Source organism: Festucalex cinctus, chromosome 15, assembly GCF_051991245.1.
Source record: "Festucalex cinctus isolate MCC-2025b chromosome 15, RoL_Fcin_1.0, whole genome shotgun sequence".
In the NCBI taxonomy this organism is placed as follows: Eukaryota; Metazoa; Chordata; class Actinopteri; order Syngnathiformes; family Syngnathidae; genus Festucalex; species Festucalex cinctus.
This window is the reverse complement of record NC_135425.1, coordinates 18,718,772-18,741,213: the sequence shown is the minus strand read 5'-3', so window position 1 is coordinate 18,741,213 and position 22,442 is coordinate 18,718,772. Positions and strand designations below refer to the sequence as shown.

General features: G+C 38.4%; 4 protein-coding genes and 1 long non-coding RNA gene across 6 annotated transcripts; 1 reads left to right on the top strand and 4 right to left on the bottom strand.

Moving 5' to 3' along the window:
- Positions 1 to 93: 93 nt before the first annotated feature.
- LOC144002512 (histone H4) lies at positions 94 to 1,312 on the bottom strand. Its single transcript, XM_077497813.1, has one exon. It carries the CDS (start codon positions 1,288 to 1,290, stop codon positions 979 to 981), a length of 312 nt encoding a protein of 103 aa, XP_077353939.1. The 5' UTR covers positions 1,291 to 1,312; the 3' UTR covers positions 94 to 978.
- A 718-nt stretch (positions 1,313 to 2,030) lies between these two features.
- On the bottom strand, positions 2,031 to 2,552 carry LOC144002201 (histone H2A-like). The gene has a single exon (XM_077497206.1). It carries the CDS (start codon positions 2,524 to 2,526, stop codon positions 2,140 to 2,142), a length of 387 nt encoding a protein of 128 aa, XP_077353332.1. The 5' UTR covers positions 2,527 to 2,552; the 3' UTR covers positions 2,031 to 2,139.
- Positions 2,553 to 3,591: 1,039 nt separating this feature from the next.
- Positions 3,592 to 6,563, top strand: LOC144002507 (uncharacterized). Of its 2 annotated transcripts, none has more exons than XR_013278758.1 (3): positions 3,592 to 3,610; positions 3,823 to 3,886; positions 4,272 to 6,563. It is a non-coding gene; the product is annotated as an uncharacterized LOC144002507 (long non-coding RNA). The 2 variants fall into 2 exon arrangements; XR_013278757.1 differs by having other exon boundaries at positions 3,597 to 3,610; positions 4,212 to 6,563.
- A 569-nt stretch (positions 6,564 to 7,132) lies between these two features.
- LOC144002506 (bile salt-activated lipase-like) lies at positions 7,133 to 12,793 on the bottom strand. The gene is made up of 11 exons (XM_077497807.1): positions 12,636 to 12,793; positions 11,041 to 11,188; positions 10,791 to 10,910; positions 10,434 to 10,631; positions 10,172 to 10,302; positions 9,679 to 9,786; positions 9,447 to 9,561; positions 9,151 to 9,337; positions 7,790 to 7,984; positions 7,432 to 7,641; positions 7,133 to 7,331 (listed from the first exon to the last, which is right to left on the bottom strand). The coding sequence occupies exons 1-11, from the start codon at positions 12,696 to 12,698 to the stop codon at positions 7,151 to 7,153; spliced, it is 1,656 nt and encodes a 551-aa protein (XP_077353933.1). The 5' UTR covers positions 12,699 to 12,793; the 3' UTR covers positions 7,133 to 7,150.
- A 2,229-nt stretch (positions 12,794 to 15,022) lies between these two features.
- On the bottom strand, positions 15,023 to 20,841 carry gtf3c5 (general transcription factor IIIC, polypeptide 5). The gene is made up of 11 exons (XM_077497333.1): positions 20,517 to 20,841; positions 20,179 to 20,377; positions 19,658 to 19,859; positions 19,344 to 19,527; positions 18,890 to 18,994; positions 18,189 to 18,303; positions 17,058 to 17,144; positions 16,001 to 16,116; positions 15,759 to 15,841; positions 15,429 to 15,571; positions 15,023 to 15,270 (listed from the first exon to the last, which is right to left on the bottom strand). The coding sequence occupies exons 1-11, from the start codon at positions 20,718 to 20,720 to the stop codon at positions 15,101 to 15,103; spliced, it is 1,608 nt and encodes a 535-aa protein (XP_077353459.1). The 5' UTR covers positions 20,721 to 20,841; the 3' UTR covers positions 15,023 to 15,100.
- Positions 20,842 to 22,442: the final 1,601 nt, after the last annotated feature.

Genomic DNA, 22,442 nt, shown 5'->3' with positions numbered 1-22,442 from the left:
ACCACTATAGGCCCGGTACCGTGGCTCTCCAATGAGAACAGTTTTTTTTGTTTTTTTTCTTCAATCAGCTTTAGTGAACCAAATAATAAGTACAGAACATATACCCAAAGTAAACAAAATGAAATGTTATACAGTAGTATACTAATGTACAACATAAAGTAAACAAATCAATAAAAAAAAAAAGCAATGCCAGGGGTTTCATATACATTCGAACTTATTTTATTCTTATCATTATTATTGACAAATATTGACAGTTTTCACTTGGAGCCTTTCTGTTATGAGTATAAGTCTAATTATAGGTGATAGGAAAAAAATGCCCTAAGTATTAAATCAATAATAAAAAAAGACATCCTATTAACTACTTAAAAAAAAAATCATAAAAAGAGCGACTTGTATCAATGTCCCTTTTAAACTTGATCATATAATGGTTGGCTGGATAATAATTATGTACTATTTTAAAGGTAACGTACTTCACCTTATTTGTAAACAAGTACTTTCTTGAATAGACCAGACCCTTTTCCAATTAATGTCCATAACAAAACAAGTCCAATAGGAAAGACCTTATATTTTAAGTGGAAAGTTTTCACTAAGTAAGCATTGCAGATTTTTTTTTCTTCAAATCGTGTTTAAAGGGACCATCCACTACATTATGAAGAGTGTCAAGCTTTATCTGAATTTTATTATGTTCATTAGGGAGGGAAAAAAAAAAAAAAACGTATGGAAGCCTACTGTAAACACAACAGGGCAGTTAGTAGAGATGTGTCGGTCACGAACGAATGGAGTCTATTGAACGACTCTTCAACGTGAACGATAAGAACAGTCTTTATCGAGAGACGCCATTTTGATGTGTAACAGGAAAGTTTAAAGCCAAGTACAGATTGCCTTCACCTAGTTTTTTAAGAGCAGGAATAAGAGCTCCGTAAAGATTGAATGTGTGGCCCTTAAAAGGACCGTTGGTTTATTTGAACTGAATTTAGCTTAGCCTCCGAAGCCGTAGAGAGTGCGGCCCTGCCTCTTGAGAGCGTAGACCACATCCATTGCTGTCACTGTCTTCCTCTTGGCATGCTCGGTGTAGGTGACGGCGTCGCGGATGACGTTCTCCAGGAAAACCTTGAGAACACCGCGAGTCTCCTCGTAGATGAGACCGGAGATACGCTTAACTCCACCGCGACGTGCCAGACGGCGAATAGCGGGCTTGGTAATGCCCTGGATGTTATCACGGAGAACTTTGCGGTGACGCTTAGCGCCTCCTTTCCCCAATCCTTTTCCGCCCTTGCCTCTTCCAGACATCGTCTTCTTACTAGTAGTTTGGTTGCGCTTTGATGGAGTGAGGGTAGGTCGGTCCGTCTTATAAAACAGCACTGCGGACCTTAGAGAGGACAGCCTGACCCAATTCGGCGCGAGAAACGTCACACAGCAGCACTACCCCCACATGCGGCCGTGACGAAACACATTGCCTTCTTTGTTAATATCGACAATAACAGTACATTTATCGTTTAAATGAACGGGTGACTTTGCATGATGGCAAATTTAAATAAGGGTGTCTTTAGTTTGCCTGTTAACATGAAGGTTTTCATATTTGGAAAATGGATTAGTAATTAGATGGTTGTAAACACATGGCCTAAATTATTAAAAAAAAGAAAAAAAAAAAGAAAAAAAAAGAAGTTCTGGGTTTCCAACGTCATCTACACGTGTGAAGTTTAAGACTAGATTGTTACAATAATTTACACGTGTTAAAGGAAATCGCTGACAATAATACTCATTTGAAGATTTAAGTCTATTTAATACCGATATAGGTATCAAATAAAAATTCCCCATTCATTGCACTTCCCAGATTATGTTTTTGTAACTGTACATCTTCAAGATGGTATCTTGCACACAATGTGTTAAAGGTGCATTTGTTTTGTTTTGTTTTTGAGACTACATAATTCGTGTATTAAATACATAGTGACTATTGACTCGATATTAATGCCCCATTTATTTTAGAAAAAAAAAAAACTTGTCTGGAAAAAAGGTGTTGCAGACTCTGGGACCTTTCCACATGCTTTATTAGCTATAATAAAGAAAGAACTACACTCTTTACGAAATAAGTGGCTGGCTCTTAAAAGAGCCTTTTGGTGGTTGTAGTTGTCGAACGCTTTACTTGGATTTGGCGGCTTTCTCAGTCTTCTTGGGAAGAAGCACTGCCTGGATGTTAGGCAAAACACCGCCCTGGGCGATGGTGACCCCGCCGAGAAGTTTGTTGAGCTCCTCGTCATTGCGGACAGCCAACTGTAGGTGACGAGGAATGATCCTGGTCTTCTTGTTGTCGCGGGCAGCGTTGCCGGCCAACTCCAAGATCTCGGCGGTCAGATACTCGAGCACGGCCGCCAAGTAGACAGGTGCGCCAGCACCGATCCGCTCACCATAGTTGCCTTTGCGGAGAAGTCTGTGGACACGTCCCACTGGAAACTGCAGGCCGGCACGAGAAGAGCGAGTTTTCGCCTTGGCTCTCGCTTTACCGCCAGTTTTTCCCCTTCCGGACATTTTCTAACCGTTTGCTTGATCTTGTGTGTTTCTAACACAGTGTATGCATAGCACACACCAGTCTTTATATAGAGGCAGTTGTTGCTCATTGATTGGCTAGCTGAAGCGGAGAATTGGTTGTCCAATCAGCAACGAGCTGTTGCACCGCTTTGATTATTTTGTGTTTCCTCCCGTCCTTGCAAAAAGTCGACGTCATCAGTTATGTTTTTGCTGGAAAAAAAAACATGTATAAAACACCTATAGTAACCAACTTCTTCAACATCATAAACATTACACAGTCCAGTATTTCATTTAGGAAAATATAGAATTACGGTGATGACGTCATGTTGTGTATAACAACTTATTCAACATTTTATTCGGTGTCTTTCTTTAATTAAATGCACTGTCCGACGTTTTTTTCCCCTTGTCTGTAAACACAACATTCAAAACTAGCCCTCGAGAAAGCTGAGGACAGCAGCCAACCAGGAACGAGCGTGAAACTAGTCCACCAATCAGTCGCGGGGGTTCGCACAGCTGACATTCCAATGTTGTAAGTATCGTTTACCCGGGAACAAAGAAGCCTGGAGGCACATAAAAGTATTTTTATTTTATTTATTTTTTTTAATCTCACTGTAGATAAACATCTGTAGCTGTTGGATTTTTGACTTGCTTATACACAGATGGGTAACAATGGCATCTGGAGGCGACGGAGAAATAAATAAAATACAGAGATGAATATTCCCCTGTGAGGAATAAGCGGTCAAGAAAATGGATGGATGGATAGTGCAGGATTACACCATACATAGTCAATCTTTTTTTTACGTTTTACTTCAGACAAGCTTGTTGCCAAAATAAAACCGGACTAATCAAGAAAGCTGTCCCACAGTTTCTTCATTCTTACAGTGGGAATTGCCAAGATGATTGCACTTAAAATAATTTACTTCATTTTTGTGTCAATAGCATTAAATTTGTGTTTAACAGGTGCAATTGTAACGGAGTGGTATATTTAGTATTAAATTATGGCGGAAGTGACGCAACGGCACGCAGTGGAACTTGGAGGGCGGCCCAGTAGCGTTTGCTCAGAACGACGAGGAGTCTTGGCGTGGTGAGTCGCATCTCGTGGGCGTCCGTATTAATTAATAATTATACTGTATTAATTTTGATTTGTTGTACTTATGATACTGTGTGGTGTGCTCACCTGGTGGTCTTTGATTGTTGTAAACCCACATAGCTTTTTCTGTTGATTCTAAAAGTAGCGTTTTGTCGTCCAAACTTTTGGCGGTTGATGTAACGTCCCAACGGTCGTTTGTTGTACAGATTCCGCTTGCCCGAGGAGACCCAGCGATTCACCACTGCCTTGCTTTGTCACACTGTGTTGCAGGTAAATGTTTTTCTTTTTGCTGTTTTTTTTTCATGGTGCTGTTTTTTTCCTTTGATTGTATTAATGGCTCGAGCTCACGACTCAGCGTGGCCGCCATTATTTTTGTATTTTGCCGTGACGCACTTTACGTTGCTTGTGATGCGTTCAGGGACACTCCGTGAACGAGAGTGAAAGTGCTCTTTTTCTGTTGGATTGTATATCTATGTGAATTTTGTTGTTTATTAAGAAGAAATGTTAAAACTAAACCACTATACGATCACTTTGTTAGAAATGTGTAACTGTTGTTTTATTTGATAATAGAGTAACTTTGTTTATGTAAAATGAGAGCTACGAGGAGTCTTGCCATGATTCCGCATCTGGTGTTCACGATGGCGCTCCTCATCAGCTCCCAGAAAGGCATCAACATCAGCGCGGTGTCCAGCCGGCACACCAGCAGGATGAGGAGAAGCCTCGAGTTTCTTCTCTGCGGGACATGCCTTTGACTGCTTCTGCTCCTCTAGATCAACATCTGGCTGTGCGTCCACCCAGCGGTGCTGGTAAGCGTCAGCCGTCACCTGCTCTGCAAGCTCGATCTTCATCGTCTGAGCCACTTCCTGCAATTGACGATTCTTCCCCCTTTACTAATGAAGCGAGTTCAGGCAATGGAAGCGAGTATAGCCTGATAATTAATGAAAGTGTTGATGATCATGATGTACAGAAATCAGAGAGTGCCAGCGAAAATCCTAGTCCTCAGTCAAGTGATGATCATTTGACAGCGGCACAGAGAGCCAGTACACCTCTAGTTAACAACTCAGGCTCTTTCTTCCCTGACTCCTGAGTTTTCGGCACCATCCATGTTCGTATCACAAAGCGATACTCAGGATAAGGCATCCAAAAAGAGAAGAAAGAAGTGTCTATCCAAAAATAAAGAAAAACGCCTAGATGATAAGCCTACTCCTTAAAATACATTTTATTTGCATCATGAGCTGTCTAAAAATAGCAACACTAAATGTACGTGGTATTCAATCACAGAAGTTCAGACAATATAAGATGGATTACCTGATGAAAACTGATTTTGATGTATTATGTCTACAAGAGCTTCGATTGAAAACAAATACTGATGTGGAGGGAGTGATGAAATTGTGGCCTAAGGGCAAATGTGTAATATCTATTGGTGACAGCAATACTGATGATGTAGGAATATTTTTTAGAACCCACGACGTAGAGATATATAGAAGGAGAGATGTTATTCCGGGAAGGCTCTTATTATTGGACCTTTTATTATAGAGGCGAGAAATATATGATTATAAATCTGTATACCACCCAGGACAAGAGCGGGAAAGTTCATATATTTCGGAAACTTGGAGAGTTATGTGTTGGATTTAAAGTGATCGTATGTGGAGATTTTAATACTGTAACTGAAGAAAAGGATAGAGTTGGCACTGCTGCCTTTAAGCTGAGTCACGAGGGAAAAGTGTTGAGAGACACGTCTTGGTTTTAATTTGATAGATGTTTATAGAAAAATTAACCCTATGGGAAATGATAAACTTGGAGTAATAAAAGAAGAAGCTCAGAAATGGTGAAAATAAAAATATAACCTATAAATATAATTCAAACATATATAATGTCTAAAGTTTTATTCCTTGCTAATATCTTTCCTCCGGATCACAAAACAATTATCAAAATGAATAAGATCTGCGTGAACTTGGTATGGGGAACAACACGCGAAGTTACAAAAAGGGAGCTCCTTTTTAAAGGAAGGAACTTTGGAGGTCTTGGTGCGGTGGAATTAGGCTGCAGACTCCAAATTGCCTTTGTAAAGAATATGTATCTAGCTATATCCAGGAAAGCTCCGTGGATCGGTGATTTATCGCTTTGGAAAAAAAGAATAGGAAGAGCCAGACAGGGCCCTACATATAAATTAGTTTTCGGAGATTTTGTTGCCCAATATGAACACCTGAAATTGGATTGGAATGGTCTAACATGTAAAATGATTTTTCAAAAAATAAATGATGTACGATATGGTGGGGAGGTAAAGTTTGAACTGTTAGACAGGAATCAATGTACGGAAGTTATCCGCATTTAAAATAAATAAAAAAATAAATACTATCATTCCAGAAGGGATGAAAGACACAAGATGGTTGATTGCTGTAGGTAGGCTCCCGACTCGCGCAATTGTATCGTGGTCATGCTTTGTTAAGACAAAAAAAATGCCCTATGAGTAATTGCTCAGAGGATGAAACACAGCAACATTTATTGATCGATTGTCATAGAGCTCAGCAAGTCTGGGCATTGATGAAAGATATTGGACTTAAAATAGATGTTAATTATATCATTATTATGTATGGCTTGATAGAAAATAACATACCTTCTAAAGATAAAGAACTATTTCAAATTATTATAACTGTTGTCTGTGCAAAATTGTGGAAAACCAGGTGTGTTATGAGTATGAAGAATATAATAATTGATAGCAACACCGTGTTTAGACAAATTCTGTTTTTTTAAGGAAAGAACGAAATAAGGATAAAAAGAAGCTTTTCCCCTGGCATATTTTAGTTGTAAAATGTTTTGTACGATTTGAATTTTGTGTGTTTTAATTGATCGTGTATCTTATGTGTAAATAATGCTTTTGTACTTGGTGTTTTGAAACTTTTTGTAAATGATGTGAAACTGAATAAAGTTTTGTAAAAATCGTAAAGCGGATGTATTTATAACACTGAATGCAAATATGGCTGTGCCATCGCATTTTTCTCATTGGCTGACACCATTTATTGTGCGCTCTCAAACGCTGTGTGGCGCTTTGTTTGGCTGAAGCGGTCTCCGGACCTGAAAGAGGACAGTTAACCCAATTTTGAACGAACTCACTGACCCTTACCTATGCGCCCCTGAAGCAAAATCTCCGTTGTTTTCTAAAGAAATTTGAGATCTATTTCACGTGTAGCAGTAAAAAAAAAAAAAAAAAATTCGTTTACATGTATCATATTATAGAACCGTTTGAAATATCTATCCGTCTTCTGCATTGTTGTATTGAACAACTAGCTGTCAGAATAAATGTTAATTTCTCAGTCACTTGTAAAGCTCATAAACAAAGAGGAAAGGAAACGTTTGTGAAAATGTTTATTGTTATCACTTCACAGTGATATATCTCTTAAGATGGAAATTTTCATATCTTGCCCCTGTGATGTAAATGTTTACATTTTCTGACTTGCATTTCTCAAGCTGTTTAATATACGCAGATCCAATTGAAACAATATTATTTATGACCCGTTTTGAAAATTGTGCTTTTTATTCTGTGATGTTTATTGGGAGGCTGGGCAAGACGCTGGTCCAAAAATGTACGTAACGTATCCTCATCTTCTGTCTTACATAGTTATTATCCATCTTATTATGGATCTCCAGATATTGGTGTCCATTGGTAAATTTAGGCCAGGTGGTGGGTACGCTCAAGTCTCCTTTGTTGGGATCTCTGTAGACATGAAGAAAACAACACAGCAAATAAACATTGGAGATCTGTTCACATCAAGTTTTTATTAAATCTTTTTGTATTTTGGTCTAAGTTAGTTTACCCAGTTTTGGCAAAGTTGGTCCAATAGGCAATCATGTATCGAGCAAGATCACGGTGGCGAGGCCAGTATCCCAGCGGTGTAGTCAGAGGCTTCCCGAAGACGTATTGCAGGTCGTCAGCGTGGTCAGCACCCATCCAGCTGGGATACGGCCTACCGATGCCGGCCATACGGTTGGGCTCAGAGAAGAGATAGGAGTAGGTGCTGCCAGATCTTTTATGAGACCAAAAAAAAAAAAAAGAGAGCAACCAAAGAAGTGTAAAAGTGTGTTTGAATTAGTTCTACAAATTAAAAAAAATATATAAAAATAAAAAATTCCAATGCATTTCAATGGACGTCAATTACAAAACTGTATGCTCACGTGGCATTAGCAGCATGAAGGTAAAGGGCAGCCTGTGTAGGAACCAAAAAGATGTAATCTGTTCCGATATCCACAATTGTTTTCTTAATGTCCTCCTTGCTGGGATTGGTTGACCATGTTGAAGTGTACGTGGCGTAAGCTTCATCCATGCCCTTGTTTTGAGTGTACGTAGCCAGCAGCCTCTTCATGTCATCACTGGAAGAAGGTAAGAGGGAAAGTCCAATTAGCCAACGCCCTTTCACTTAAAGCAGGGGTGTCCAAACTACGGCCCGGGGGCCATTTGCGGCCCGCCGTCCATTTTTCTGTGGCCTGCGGCATATGCTAAAAATGTCATTTGACTCAGTTAAAATATTTATAATACATTTAATTTTAATACAAGTTCTATTAAAGGTTATTTTAGTTAACAGAAACTAAATAACTAAAAAGAAATAAACTAAAATTCAAAAACCAATTTCCTTAACACAATAAAAAAAAAATAATAAATAAAAGTGCTTTTTAAAATACGAAATCTAACTGAAATTACACTATGTTTAAAAAACTAACTAAATATAACTAATTACAGCAAAAATTTCCTTCGTTTTAGTCTTTGGTAATTAATTTAATGCATGAGACTTTGCGGATGACTTTAAATGTAATTTGTAGGATATTTATTTTGATCTAAACCAAAATAATGACATTTGAAAGTATGTCACATAGAAGTGACGTCATCTAGCAGCAACCAATAGAAAAGCACCTTCCAATGACATCGCTCAAATGGTGTTTTTTTTTTAATATTGCGCACAAGTAATACACATGAAAAAAAAAAAAAACATACTAAAACTAAGCATTTATTAAAGAACTAAAACTAACAGAACCACCGTGAAAACTAATTAAAACTAACTATTTAAAAAACAAAAAATAAAAACTAAATAAAAAAATTCAAAAACTATAATAACCCTACTGCCATATTACAAATAAATTGGTTTATGTACTGTAGCATTTTTCTATATATGCAAAAGCACAAATAAATTATTTGTACAATTTTTTTAGGACTAAACACAATTTCTCTTCATAACATTACATGGCCCTTCCATCATTCTGATTTTCTGTATGTGGCCCTCAAATGAAAAAGTTTGGACACCTGACTTAAAGCAATAAAACTGCAGACAGAGATACAGAAATATTTGGAAGAGTGACAGAGTTCCATCATAGATGGAAGCTAACAGCTTTGACAAAAAAAAAAAAAAAAAAACATACAAAGACACAAGTGTAAATTTAATTTTAAGATGTTTGCAGCCAATTAGTGCCTGAAATCTAGAGCCCATAGATAAATACTCACGGAACTCATTATATATATTCAGATAACTGGAGCAAATACTTACATTGGCGTGTCTACAAGGTGGGAGTTAATTGAAGGGATGTCAATTGCAGTGAAAAAATGTCCATCCATGTCATTGACTCCAGCAATGTAGTCAATATCGGCGGCATTATGGAACAAATTAAAAGGAGCATCAGGCAGGAAGTCCCCATCAATTACAGCTGACAGGAGCAAGTTGTTGACCAGTGGGGCTGAAGAAGGGAGAAACGTTTGACGCTTTTCTTCATGTGTTCTGACAAGAAGCTACATGTAGCTTTCTAACTTGAAAATTAAAATATACACATAGTATACGTTGTTTACCATCTGGTGAGCCGGACAGGTTGAGAGTGCCCGCTTTTGTGAGGAGCACAGGATCGGTCATCTTCAAACAGGCGGCCATTTGGTCATCAGTGGGACAGTTGACTTTAATAGCAATCTGAGCAGAGTGGGTGAAATCATCTGTCACTCTTTTACAACCATAATAAGTGACAGAAAGGGATGTCCAAAAAGTTACACTGTGAAGCACAGACAAGTCAGAGAAATGTATGAGTACCTCCTCGGCGACCTTGCGGGGTTTTTTGATGACACCCCATGGGCAAAGAGCAACACCACTCTGGGAGATGGCTCTCTTGATGATGCCCTTGTTGTGGGGAGTGAGGGTCTGTGAATGGATACGTCAAAATAAGAATGTTAAGTGTTATGGTAGGTGCAGGGATCCATGACAAATGCAATTTGGCTGCTTGGTGATGGTGTGCTGCCTCCAGGAGTAAAAAAAAAAAAAGTGATCTTTTCAGAAATTTTAGACAGATTTTATGAATGCTCTTTTATTTATTCAGACTTTATTGTTTTTACTTTGCAGTTAAAAAAAAAAAGACAAAATACAGATATTTCTTAAACCCATGCCTTAAAAAAATGAATGAATAAATAAAAAAAGAAATAAATATATAGATATAAATAAATGAATACATGTCCACTTTCTTGTTTCCTACTGGTTAAATATTTGAATTAAAAGATGCTCAAGAAAAACGACCTACTAAGCATCCTACCTGGAAGCTCACGCTAGCACCCCCTGCAGACTCTCCAAAGAGGGTGATGTTGTCCGGGTCTCCACCAAATGAGACGATATTTCTGTGGACCCAGGCGATGGCAGCCTGTTGATCCCAAAGACCGTAGTTCCCTGTCACAGGACAGTTTTTTTTTTTTTTTTTTTTTTTTTGACCCTATAGTGCCTCTTGTTTAAAAAAATAAATAATAATAATAATAATAATAATAATAAATAAAATAAATAAATAAAACACCACCGCATACCTGGTAAACTCGAGTCTCCAGTGCTGAGGAAGCCCAGAGTTCCCACACGGTATCCCAATGTCACTACTATGACATTTCCTCTACCTGAAATCTCCTGCCCATCATAGAGATAATTATCCAGGAAGTTAGCACCCATTGAACCTCCAGCCAGGAAGCCGCCTCCATAGATCCAGACCATGACCGGGAGATTGGTTGACACTCGGGAGTAACGATAATTATTATTCATTTGGGCCAAATATGACATGCTGTATGGCAGAGGGGTGTCAAACACATGGCCCAAAAAGTGGCCTTTAGGCAGCCCATAAATTACAATGAGGTTGACACTCCTGCCAAGTGTGAGCTTCTCTCATTACTTACCTGATGGGCCATGAGGAACCCAGATGTTAAGGTAGAGACAGTCCTCACTTCCCCTCGTGTCAGTCATGAGTAAGTTCAACTGTAGGCACCTCTTCCTGTATTCAGTGGCCTTCAGAACACCTGATTATAAACATGTTAAAGTTAGGACAACACAGATAGTGTTACTGTCTACAGGAACAGCCAGAGCAGATGTCCGTGGTAAACATGCAAGCCCAATTGTTGTATTCATAATCAGAAACATCCAACTCACCGTCCCAACCAGGATGACGCTTTGGTTTCTCAAACCTTCCAGGAATGTCGGCAAATGGAACCCCTTTGAAGATGTCCATGTGGTGACGGAAGCCAAGACGGATGTTCTTGCCCTCTACCATGCCGCCCTCAGTGTACACCACCCCCAGCTAAAGACACAAATGCCCATCATATATTTACGTATTGTGTAAGTTCCTCAAAATTTAAAGGCAGGTTCTTCTGTTTTCACTCAGGAAAATGCACTATATAAATACAGGATGTATACCCATGAACACCTTCTCAATCTACACCTCTGGGCTTCTGTTAACTCATTCAAACCCAAAGACGTATAAGTACGTTTTTCAATACTTTGTTCTTCACTCCCAAAAACATATTTATACTTTTTTTTTCTGTGTTTTTTTTTTTTTTTTTTTAATGCCTAAAGCATAAAGATAGAGCTTCTGACATGAAGAGGTCGTTTAAAGCAATGGTAGATATTGCAAAAAACGGCCAGCAGGTGGCAGAAGAGTATAAGAAATCAGCCAGGGCCATTGAAACTTAGCAATATTCTAATGCTAATTGCTGCAAAATGGAAACGGATATGTTTTTTATAGCAATAGAACAGAACATTCTGTGGACCTTCCAAAGTCAGTCAAAATCCAGTAAAACAGACAGAAGCAAAAGAAAATGGCTGGGAATGAAAGAGTTAATGTGTGGTGGTGATTTTTCCCTCTATGCCCACCGCCCCAGCCTGTATTTTGCCATTTTGTGTTTATTTTGTCAACAACGGGACGTTTCTGTGGACAGACAGTTATCTACCCCTCCAGCCAATCGCAGAGCGGGGGGCGTGTCACTCACTGTGGGCAGACGGGACTCACACAAGCTTACGTCATGTAAGTCACATGGTCTCGCAGGCTTGTGTGAGTGAGTTAAAAACAAAACAAAACAAAAAACATGCGTGCTGTCAAGTTGCAGCACAAATGATGTCATGCAGCCCGGCCCCGTCTGCCTACAGTGAGTGACACGCCCCCCGCCACACCCCACTCTGCGATTGGCTGGAGGGATGAACAACTGTATGTCCACAGAAATATCCCACTGTTGACAAAAAAAAACAAAAAAAAAAACACAAAATGGCAAAATACAGGCTGGGGCTGTGGGGGTAGAGGAAAAAAAATCACCACCACACATTAACAGAAGCCCAGAGGTGTCGATTGAGAAGGAGTTCATGGGTATACATCCTGTATTTATATAGTACATTTTCCTAAGTGAAAACGGAAGAACCTACCTTTAAGGATCTATTCATTTTATTATGTTTCTCTGAATTTAGTTTCTCATTTTGAAATTTCAAATTGAGTTCTTTGGAGTCTGTTAAAATTCCCATCCATGCATTTTGTTTTCCGTTCATCCTCACTCAGGTTGTGGATGAGCCGGAACCTATTAAAAAGCCTAAATAAAAAGAATATGGTAATGAAAAATTACTTTAGCATGACTCTTATGATAACTGATACAACAGGAAAATTATGATTGGAAAGAAAAGTGGAGTCACATAAAATGGTACCATTTTCTCATACATAAACTCATTTATATATTATAAAATAATTGCATTTTGTAACTTACAGAGGTGGCAGAGACCGTCTCCAGAAACACAGCAACGGTGACCAAGATCCACAGCTTCTCCATCGTGATCCAAGTGAGATCCTCGATGATTGGCCACTGGACTTTTATAAATCAGACACTCCCCCGGACCCACCTATCAACATGTGATTTGTTTCCCTTGCGTTTGTAGCTATGTGATCTAAGGGAAGTTGACACAGCTGTGTTTTTAATTCAATGTCACACTGCAAAGTTAATCATCACACCCATAGTTTTATCAGTGATGTTTTTGTGCGATGATCTGAGAAGTGTGTTTGCGTCAAACATATTTTGCAAATTTGGCAAAAAAAAAATTGAGCTCGGTTTCATCGGACCAGAACATCTTTTCTGTGTGTTTAGATTTTATACCAGTTCGACATAGTTGGCAGTGTTAGCAAAAAATTAAAACAAATAAAAATAAATAAATACGTTGTTTTGCTAAGAAGCAGAAAAGGTATAGAAAACATTTATTTTAGGTATGTGTAGACTCCAATTTAACATGAGTGCACACCTGTCACCATGGGCGGGCCATAGGGGTCCGTGCCCGCCCAGTTGAGGCATGGATCTCTAAAATGGTTCTCCTTTTTTTTTTTCTTTTTTTTTTTTTTTAAATTATATTTTTCCATTCATTCGGTTTAGTACTCTTATATCCGAGTGTCAGTAAACGCAACGCAGGTTTCGCGGTGTCGGAGGTATGTTACGTTTATGTTGGCTGCTTCAGTTCATTGCTTCGCCGAATTGTTGTTTTTGGCGTCGGATACGGCCAACGGTGGCCATTTGTAACGTTTTCTCTGGCGGCATTCTTGCCAGATGTCACAATATGAAGAATTAGTAGTATGGTTTTGATTGATTGATAGCCAGTATTATCTGGAACAGCCATCACAGTCTTACGGAAAATAATGCTACAAGTAAAGCTGCAAGTTTCTGAGGACGCTGGCACACAAGACAAGTGACGAAGGACCTACTACAAACTTCTTTCGTGTCGGCAACTAAAAAGTCACTTGGAAAAAAAAAAAAACTACGGGACCCACATATCGTTTTGGCATCTACAATAAGGTAGGATTTTGCTTTCCTTTTTTCTTTTTAATACTGCTGCAGACACCGTTCAAACAGGTGGCCCGTTCGCAGCAATATGTCAGCACATCCGCCCTATTGGATGTGGCAATTGTATTTGCCATTACATCGGCTAAAATAGTAAGATTGACTTTGAATGGGATAATATAATCAAAGGTAATAATAATTCCTTATTAATCCAACGAGTTGTGGCTGGATGATATATCTCCAAGGAGAAACAGAAGGAGGCATCTTTACAAATAGCTTCACTTTGCCTCATCCAATATGGCTGCGGCGTCAACTACTCACGCCGCCACTGCAGTCTACTTACGTGTGTGTACTTTAAATGCGGTCTATGATAATACTGTCAGCGGGCGCCATTAAATGGATTTATCCAAATATATTGGGCAAGTTAATGCAGTCAGTATGGTATTCATAATAATTGGGCCCGCCCATCTATTTCATGTTCCCCCTTTAAGCCTGAGCTCTGGTGACGGGTCTGCCGCCAGTGCTTCTTGTTTCAAGATAGGTGGCGTTCTTTTGCGTACAGAGCTGATTCAACAGAAATTGGCTCGTCAACAAGCATTTTCCCAAATTCCAGTCTCAAAAGTTTCAAGCTATTCCACTGATCATATCAACACCGATTGTACTTCTTTACGCACAGGAAGCAATAGTTTTGTTCGTCTCTTACACAGAAAAAAAAAAAAAAAACACCATATCCACGGAAGCTGTTATGTACATACCTGTGCTGCTTTGTTGAATCTCTGCAAAATACTATGAAATCCCAAGACTATCAAGGCATTCTTGAGCAAAATGTGCTGGCCAGTGTCAAAACGCTTGCCATTAACCACAGTTCACAAGCTACAGGATAACGACCAAATAAACGCAACTAAAAATACCCACAACTAAAGCTAAGATCCAGTTTTTTTCATTGGACTACTCTGAAGTGACCTATGAACCCTGAGCTAGATTTGATTGAACATCTAGTGAAGAATCAGAAACATGCAGACAGCTTGAGCAGTTGGCTCAAGAGGAGAGAACGAAAAAAAAAAAAAAAAAAGGTAGTTGCACAAGTCTCATAGAGTAAGATAAATCATTTGTTTCCATTGACTGCTTCAAAAGGTTACTTAACAAAATATGAAATGGACCAACATTTTTGTCCAGGTCAGTTTATTCTTTTTTTAAATGGATAATTTGGTTAACTTCTGAATATTTAATGTTTGGGTGAGTTTTCTTCATCTGAATCAAGCATTTGAAATCATATCTAAACTATCAAAAACGGTGTATTCGAACAGTGGTACGTAATGAAAGTGATACAATACAAGCAACAGTTTTTATTATTATTATGATTGTAAAAGGAAAATACGCACAAAGAAAAATGACAGTATCATCATTAGTTACATGTAATCCAGTATTTCTGTCTCCATCTCATTTTCGCTTCCCTCTGATGGCTGATATTCTTCATCATCATCTTCATCAGCCACATAATCATCATCTTCATCATCCTCGGCGTCGACTTTTGAACTCCGAACCGTGCGTCTTGGTCGCAAGGACTTCTTTTGCAACGCTGGTGGAGAAATGTTCTTTTAACAACAGGGCTGCAAGTTCAGACTTTTCAAAGAAGAGTAAAGGAGGGCAATCAAATTTAAATTCAAAAAGTTATGGATAGGTTCAATCTGCTTTGTGACCCACATATAAATGATAAATTTGTACTCATTTCCTTACGCGCTTTTTGTTCTCGGATAATCTTCCTGACCATGGATGAGATGATGTCCCTCAGCTTGTCCGTGGTGCCCACAGTACACCAGCCATCCCGCTCATCGCACACTTGCTCCGCCCCGTTGTTCTGCTTGATCACTTCCTGGATACTGGACGCATACAGCAAAAATAATTCATTTTATGATACAACCTTAAGACGTGCCAACGTTTATACTAATAGCTAAACCCCTGACAACAAAAGTGAGTACACCCTGACATAAAAAGGGCCAAAGTGTTAACATTCACAAGGAAAAAATATGTTCAACAGATGTGTAAAAAAAAAAAAAAAGCAGTTACCTTGGTACATACAAGTCACACAGCTGGTAAAACATCTGCCGGTGAGGAGGTAGCATGCCCTCTCTGAAAATATAGGATGAGTCCTATGGACATCAAACAGAGCAATCAAAACTAGAAATGTTTTCAAATGATAAATCCGGAGTTAGCTTCATATTGTCACAACAAAACACCCCCTTCAACTGGGAAATGGGTTCAACCTACATTCCAACGCACACTAATGCCCTCCTATGATGTCATCTGACCTGTTGTTGATAAGAGATTTGGACTGAATCTTTACTGGTGCTTGAACTCTCCTCAGTTGGAAGTTCTGTCACACTGGGCAGAGTTGGAAGTATTGTCACATTGGCCAGAACTCGACCTGGGCACACGCATGAAAGAAAAGTAAGCCTACTAGCTTAATAGCATACCTTGCTACCAAGGTTGTTTTCAAGCTGTTTTATTGTTGACTGCATAATAGCTTATTTGAAAGAGAACATACAGATAAAATTTGTTTGTAAAGTAAAAAAGATAATTCTCTACATCAAACAATGCTTGTTTCATTTTGGAACAGACAGAACATCAACATGACATTTTGATTTGCACACATTTGGTTTGGATTTTTAGTAAGGGTGTCAAAATTAGTGCATTCATTTAGATTTACCGGTAATTTAAGCATTCTTTAATGGCACTATTTTTTTAACGTGCAATTAATGACCGCCCCTTACTTGGTAAGCCTGTATGGGAAATTCCATTCGTAACGCAACAGACATGTCCACGTCTAAATTTAGCGGTAATAAATTTAATAATAATGCATATATTTGTGGATATTTGGGTCAACTTTTCACAAATTACTTAATGTTAAAGATTAGATAGCTCTTATTATTAAAAGAAAAATGCACTGAGCTGTCACCATCTTACAAATGCAATTATCTAGTGGCAGAAAAATGACCCCAACACAAATCAATATTAGACTTGTTTGTTTTTTGTTTTTTTACAGTGCAGTACAACTTTTTAATTGTAACTCAATTTTCTGAATTATTATGAAATTACTGTATCAATGACTACAAGATACACCCATGTTTCTATTAGTTGAACATTTTTTTTTTACTTTTGTTAAGAGTGTGAAAAATTGCAAAAAAATTATATATTTTATTGTACATTTACATTTAGAACATGTATAAAATTTGCAATTAATCATGAGTAAATTATTGAAGTCATGCGAAAAATTATGATTACAATTTTCAATCGACTGACACCCCTAATTTTTAAGAAACATAACTATGATGAAAAACTATTAATTGAATAAATGCATCCACTGACCGGTCTTGTTGATTGTTGTTGGTAGGGTGTAGTTCATAGTACTCCTCTTGGGTTTCACCAGTACATCAAAGTCATCAATCAAATATTCTAAACATGCAAAACAGAGAGAGACCGAAAAGTCAATATCTAATAATATACAATGAATTGTGCATTTCCAGACGCAACAAGTTGGGCAAGAATGAAATCTGCAATGTATGGCATCATTGAAGAGTCTCAATCTGCTTTTTAAAAATGTAGGGGTGTCTTGAGATAAGAGTTTAAATTGTTCCATGACCACGTTTATAACTCGTATCTAAAAATGGAATGGAATGGGAATGCAATTAAAACGGCAGGTAAACCAAATCTGAGGATGGTTCTTGAAACGATGAGGCACAGCACATGAAAAAAAGGATTCTAATCGTAAAATAGCAACATATGGTAATCGTAATATCTGGGGGAGGACATCTTCGTTTGTTACAGTAGCTCCTCAACATGCACAAACATGATATAAAGATCTCTGACTTTTTGGGGGCGCTTTTATTCTCTCGAAGGGTGCTTCATTACCACTAAAAATAGGCATGAAAAGCCTATGATGCTAACGTTAGCATGTTTGCAACATTTTGTTTATTAGCATTAAGCTAAGCAGGCTTTCCGATGGCAAAGCTACAGTCCATTGTCACACATGTAATTCTATTTGTTTATGTTTCGTGTGACAGTAAACTTCAACTGAAAGTGGCATTACACAACATGAAGCCGATTACAATGGGGTGTGGATCAGTAGACTGCTGGTCGTCTCCCAACCCAGAGGTTGTGGGTTCGATTCCACGCCATTGTGACCACATCGAAGTATCCTTGAGCAAGATACTGAACCCCGTGTTGCTCCGGATGCTGCGTCATCAGTAGGTGAAAGAGTAGTCGAATGTAAATCGCTTTGAGGGCCTTGTAAGGTGGAAAAGCGCTATATAAATGCAGTACTATTTACAATTGGAAAAATTGTCTGCAAATTGGCCAAATGATGGCTTGTATCTAAAAAAAACTCAACTTGATCACTCGTATCTCAATATTAGAATGATAACACCACTCAAAAACAATTCAGTCCTTCAAAAGTCTGAACATTTATAGCTCTGTTTCCCATTTCAGCTCTTTTATTACCGCCTTTGTTGGTACAGCGCATCCTGTAGTCAAGCATCTGGTACATCTTGGCCTCAACTATCTTTCGGGGGTCATAGCCAAACTTCACCCACAGACTTCTCCATGGTCCAGTCACCTTGTAAAGAAATTAGGAGGGTAAAATAATAAATAATATACAATAAATACAATAAAATAAAATAAAATATTCTGATAAAACTTGAGAATGTAGAAACATATCTTCGGACTATTTGATGATAATTTGAATGAATTGAAAAACGAAGTAGTTGCCATAAAAGTGGGGAGAATAAAGAACAGAAATAATGTGTGTGAGTGCCGTAATAATTTATGTCACATTCGTTGAAATCATTAATTGAGTATTTCATTGACATTTTCCACCTAGGTAAAGCTACTGTGAAGCTTAAAAGGATGTCTCACTGTTAGCATACGTACAGGTGATGAGAGGAAATGCCCCAAACTAAAAGTAGTGATATTATACACACTGCCACATACTTGCTAAATGCTTTTTTTTTTTTTTTTTTTTTTAGGAATGCATCCCTAAGAATACAGAATAAATAATAATTACTTGTGGATATAAGTGAATTGCATAAGACTTCAACAGAGGTAATTTGTTGTTTGTCCTTGACCCCAGGGTAGCAAAAGTGCATAATAATGTTTTGTTGTTGTTTTGTTTTTATCAGGCACACAATCTCATTTTAACTCACCATGTAGTACGCCAAGAAAGGCAGGAGCGCTTTGAGCTTGTCCGGGTGGATGCTAATGTTGGCCTTGACAGCATTCCGTGACCAGATGGGCCGGCTCTCAAACATCTAAGAACAAAATTTGGCTTTGAGATAAGATAAAAGCCCGGGAGAATTATGGAAACGTTTGCCATTACATAATATTGCTAAAACAAGTTCACTGATGGTGACATGGTGCACTCGTTCATGCAGACCGTGTGAGAAACCACTCAGCGAGTGTGATTGTGAAGTTATCTGTACCTACATAGACATAGATAACCATTCACACTCACAATGCCATTGGCCGGCGACCTCTCCAGCGCAAATATACCCCGCGTCTCGCCTAATGCCAGTGTGACTGTGTCCATACACACTAAAACCAGGGATGCGTCACCATTTTGTCCCTTCTCCAAGATGGCCAATCTTATTTTAAACATACCGCAGATAGTTTTGCCTCAGCCTCCTTGTCATGCTCCTTCGATATTTTTTCCCAATGAATCTTAGCCGCCTCCAGCGGTTTGGTTGGAACAACAGGATCGGTGTAGCTGACGAAAACGGCGTTGTTGGGCCGACGGGGTCTGTTCAAACCGATATAATCCGTCTTCCCCTGGTCGTCTGGCTGCCTGCACAAATGAGGAAAAGTAGATTTAAGGTCATTTCAAGTCAGAAAAAGAAAACCATAAAAACTGTCAACATATTAAATTATTTAGATGAGTATGAGATGTTACGTTGAAGCTATAAATGGCCACATACCGCCCAAAATGCTTTTGATCAGATCGGTAGAAATAATCAACCGGAGTGTCGAGACGTGAGAAGATGGCCGGGGGAAGGAAATATGGCATGGGCTGCTTAAAAAACTCTTGCTTCTCCGTCTTCCGAAGGATGATTTTGTTGTACAAAGATGTGTGTTTTCCATCTTGACAGTGCACAGCAAGGCATTGATAATCTGCCATGCCTGGAAAAGAGAAAGCTCAATTACTGAATGTAAAATGGAGACTCCAGTAGTCATTTTGATTGTCATTGTCAAAGGGGATTTAATATAATAATATGTTTCTTATTGAATTTGTGGGTGCAGGATGTAGAGGTGTAGAACTGCACGGTAAATAATTGGCCCAAATTGTTAGCTAACCAGCAATATGTTCTTTCTATGATATCAGATGTTACACATTTGAGGCAAATGTGTGTGTGTGTGTGTAGCAATATTAAAGTAAAAGTAAACAAATCTGGCAACAAACGGCTGATTTAAAAACCTGAGCGATAATTTACAATCACACCTTGAAATTTGTATGTTGTTCCAATGACTCCAAGAATTTCCATTTTGATCTCAGCAACTTTGGAGTCTCTTTTCCTGACTCTCCTTCGCACACGAAGGAGGAGATTGCTGGATGAGAAGCGGTTTCCGCACAGACAATGACAGAAAGGGTCCTGAGGTCGGTAGCGCAGTTCTAGCCTCCGATTGGGTTGAGAGAAGGTCTACGTACACATTCACAATGTATTAGTATCAAAACTTGTATCCGAATATTTTGTGGTCCATATTTTCGTTTGCATCAAACAAACTATTTAATTACATGCGAGATATGCTTCACTCTTTCCTTGGTTCTGATTCACTTACTTCAGACACAGTTGCTTCACCGCCAAGAGTCTCTAGCATCTTGTCTACGTTGGAAACTAACGCTGGATATTCCACGCACAACAGCTTGTTCTTCTGCAGCTCCAACGTGGACGAGCTGCCAGGCACATTGTTCTGATTATTCAAATCGGAGAACGTCAGTTCCTCCAGCTTGAACCCCAACTGTACATCTTGGGAATCCTCCATTATTAATAATGCATTAATTGTAATATAATCGATGTAGCCCGACAAAGTTTAAGGGGGGATCCAACGGGAATCGTGCAGAAAACTCATCTTCGGCTTCTCGCCTGTTTGTTGGGTGAGAGCAAAATAACTCCGGCTAGAAACGCTTATCGATACACACAGTTCCGACACCGATGTCGTCGTTATCATTGATCACGATGGACCGTATTATTCGATGACGAGTTGACCTGCACCATCATTATTTTATTTATGCGTTTAAAATTTGTCCGAAGATATAGAAATTTCGGATTACATTGCAATTAAACTGTGAATCTGATCAAAGTTGCAATTATAAATAAAACCGTTTTCATGTATAAAAGTTCCCCAGTTTATTATCTCCATATACATAATACATTAATATTAAAAATTGACAATATTTTATAGTACAGTAAATACAGACTGAAAGAGCCACCATCTTCTCATATCTGGCCACACGATGGCGATGCAAAACTAGTTTAAAAAACAAAAACAAGGTTTGAAAATAAATGAAGGACGACCTACGACAGTTGACTTTCTGATTATTTTTTAATATGTTGTAAACTGTCACTAAATTATAAATATATATTGTTCATAAAGCCGTGACATAATGCACAAAGTCAAGATTGTCTTGAATACACAATCATCTATGCGGGCTATGAGGCAAGACAATAATAAAATACATAGTCAATAATAAACACATGAATAATATTCTAGGTGGGATTATATCACTCACTGTATTGACGACTATTAAAAACAAAAAAAACAAAAACAAAAAACATTGATTGCGCTCTTGTTTTGCCTGAGGGGTGTCATCCCTTATTGACACAATTTCAGAGGATTTGTGATCGTCTGTCCCTCCCTGAATTTGTCAACAGGCCTACATGCACATCTCCTCAGGGAAGAAAGTAAACAGTTGTGTCTATGTTTACTAAGTTATTAAACATGTTCCTGATAGGCCTATATGGAATTATTTCACTCGTGATAAAGAGTTTTATTTCATTCAAGTTAGACTTCTTAGTTGGCTGTGGTACTGTAAAGCATAACACTGTGAAAATTTGTATCACTTGTTAAAAAGCAGCACCATTTCTGTTACCATCTTGCATGACTTTGGGAACGCGCACAATCACTCAAAGGCACAAACTCAAGGAGCGGGATTTTATGATTTCATGTGGCCTGCTAAAGCTGATAATGCCAACTTCATTTGCTTGCTAAAATATGTAGTTTTTGAAGTTTGAAGTTTATTGAACTTGTAAACATAACATATAAACATAAACAAATGGCAAGTACAAATTAAGAGAAAGAAAGGAAAGAAAAAATAAAATAAAAAATCAAAACAATCGTTAGAAATTGTTTACATGTCCAAAAGGAGTAGGAAGAAGTTAAAAACTTATATAATCCTACCCCTTATTCTTTTTTAAATAGCTGACGAGTTTCCATTAATTTGTCGTGTCTATGTAGGCCTAATGAGACAAATGTGCATTCATACAGTTTCACTTTTGGCCCTCTGAGTGACACCCTAGCTACAAAGTGACCCGTGACAAAAATTTGAGCACCCTTCTCTTAGGCAAAAGAAAAGTGAACTATCCCGGCCAGTGACATTATACTGCCTTGTAATGTCATATAACTGAAACAGTTATGACAATCAACACAACACATTTAGCTCAGCAAAGTGTTTGACATAGGCCCAAACGACATTACCAAAGGCAC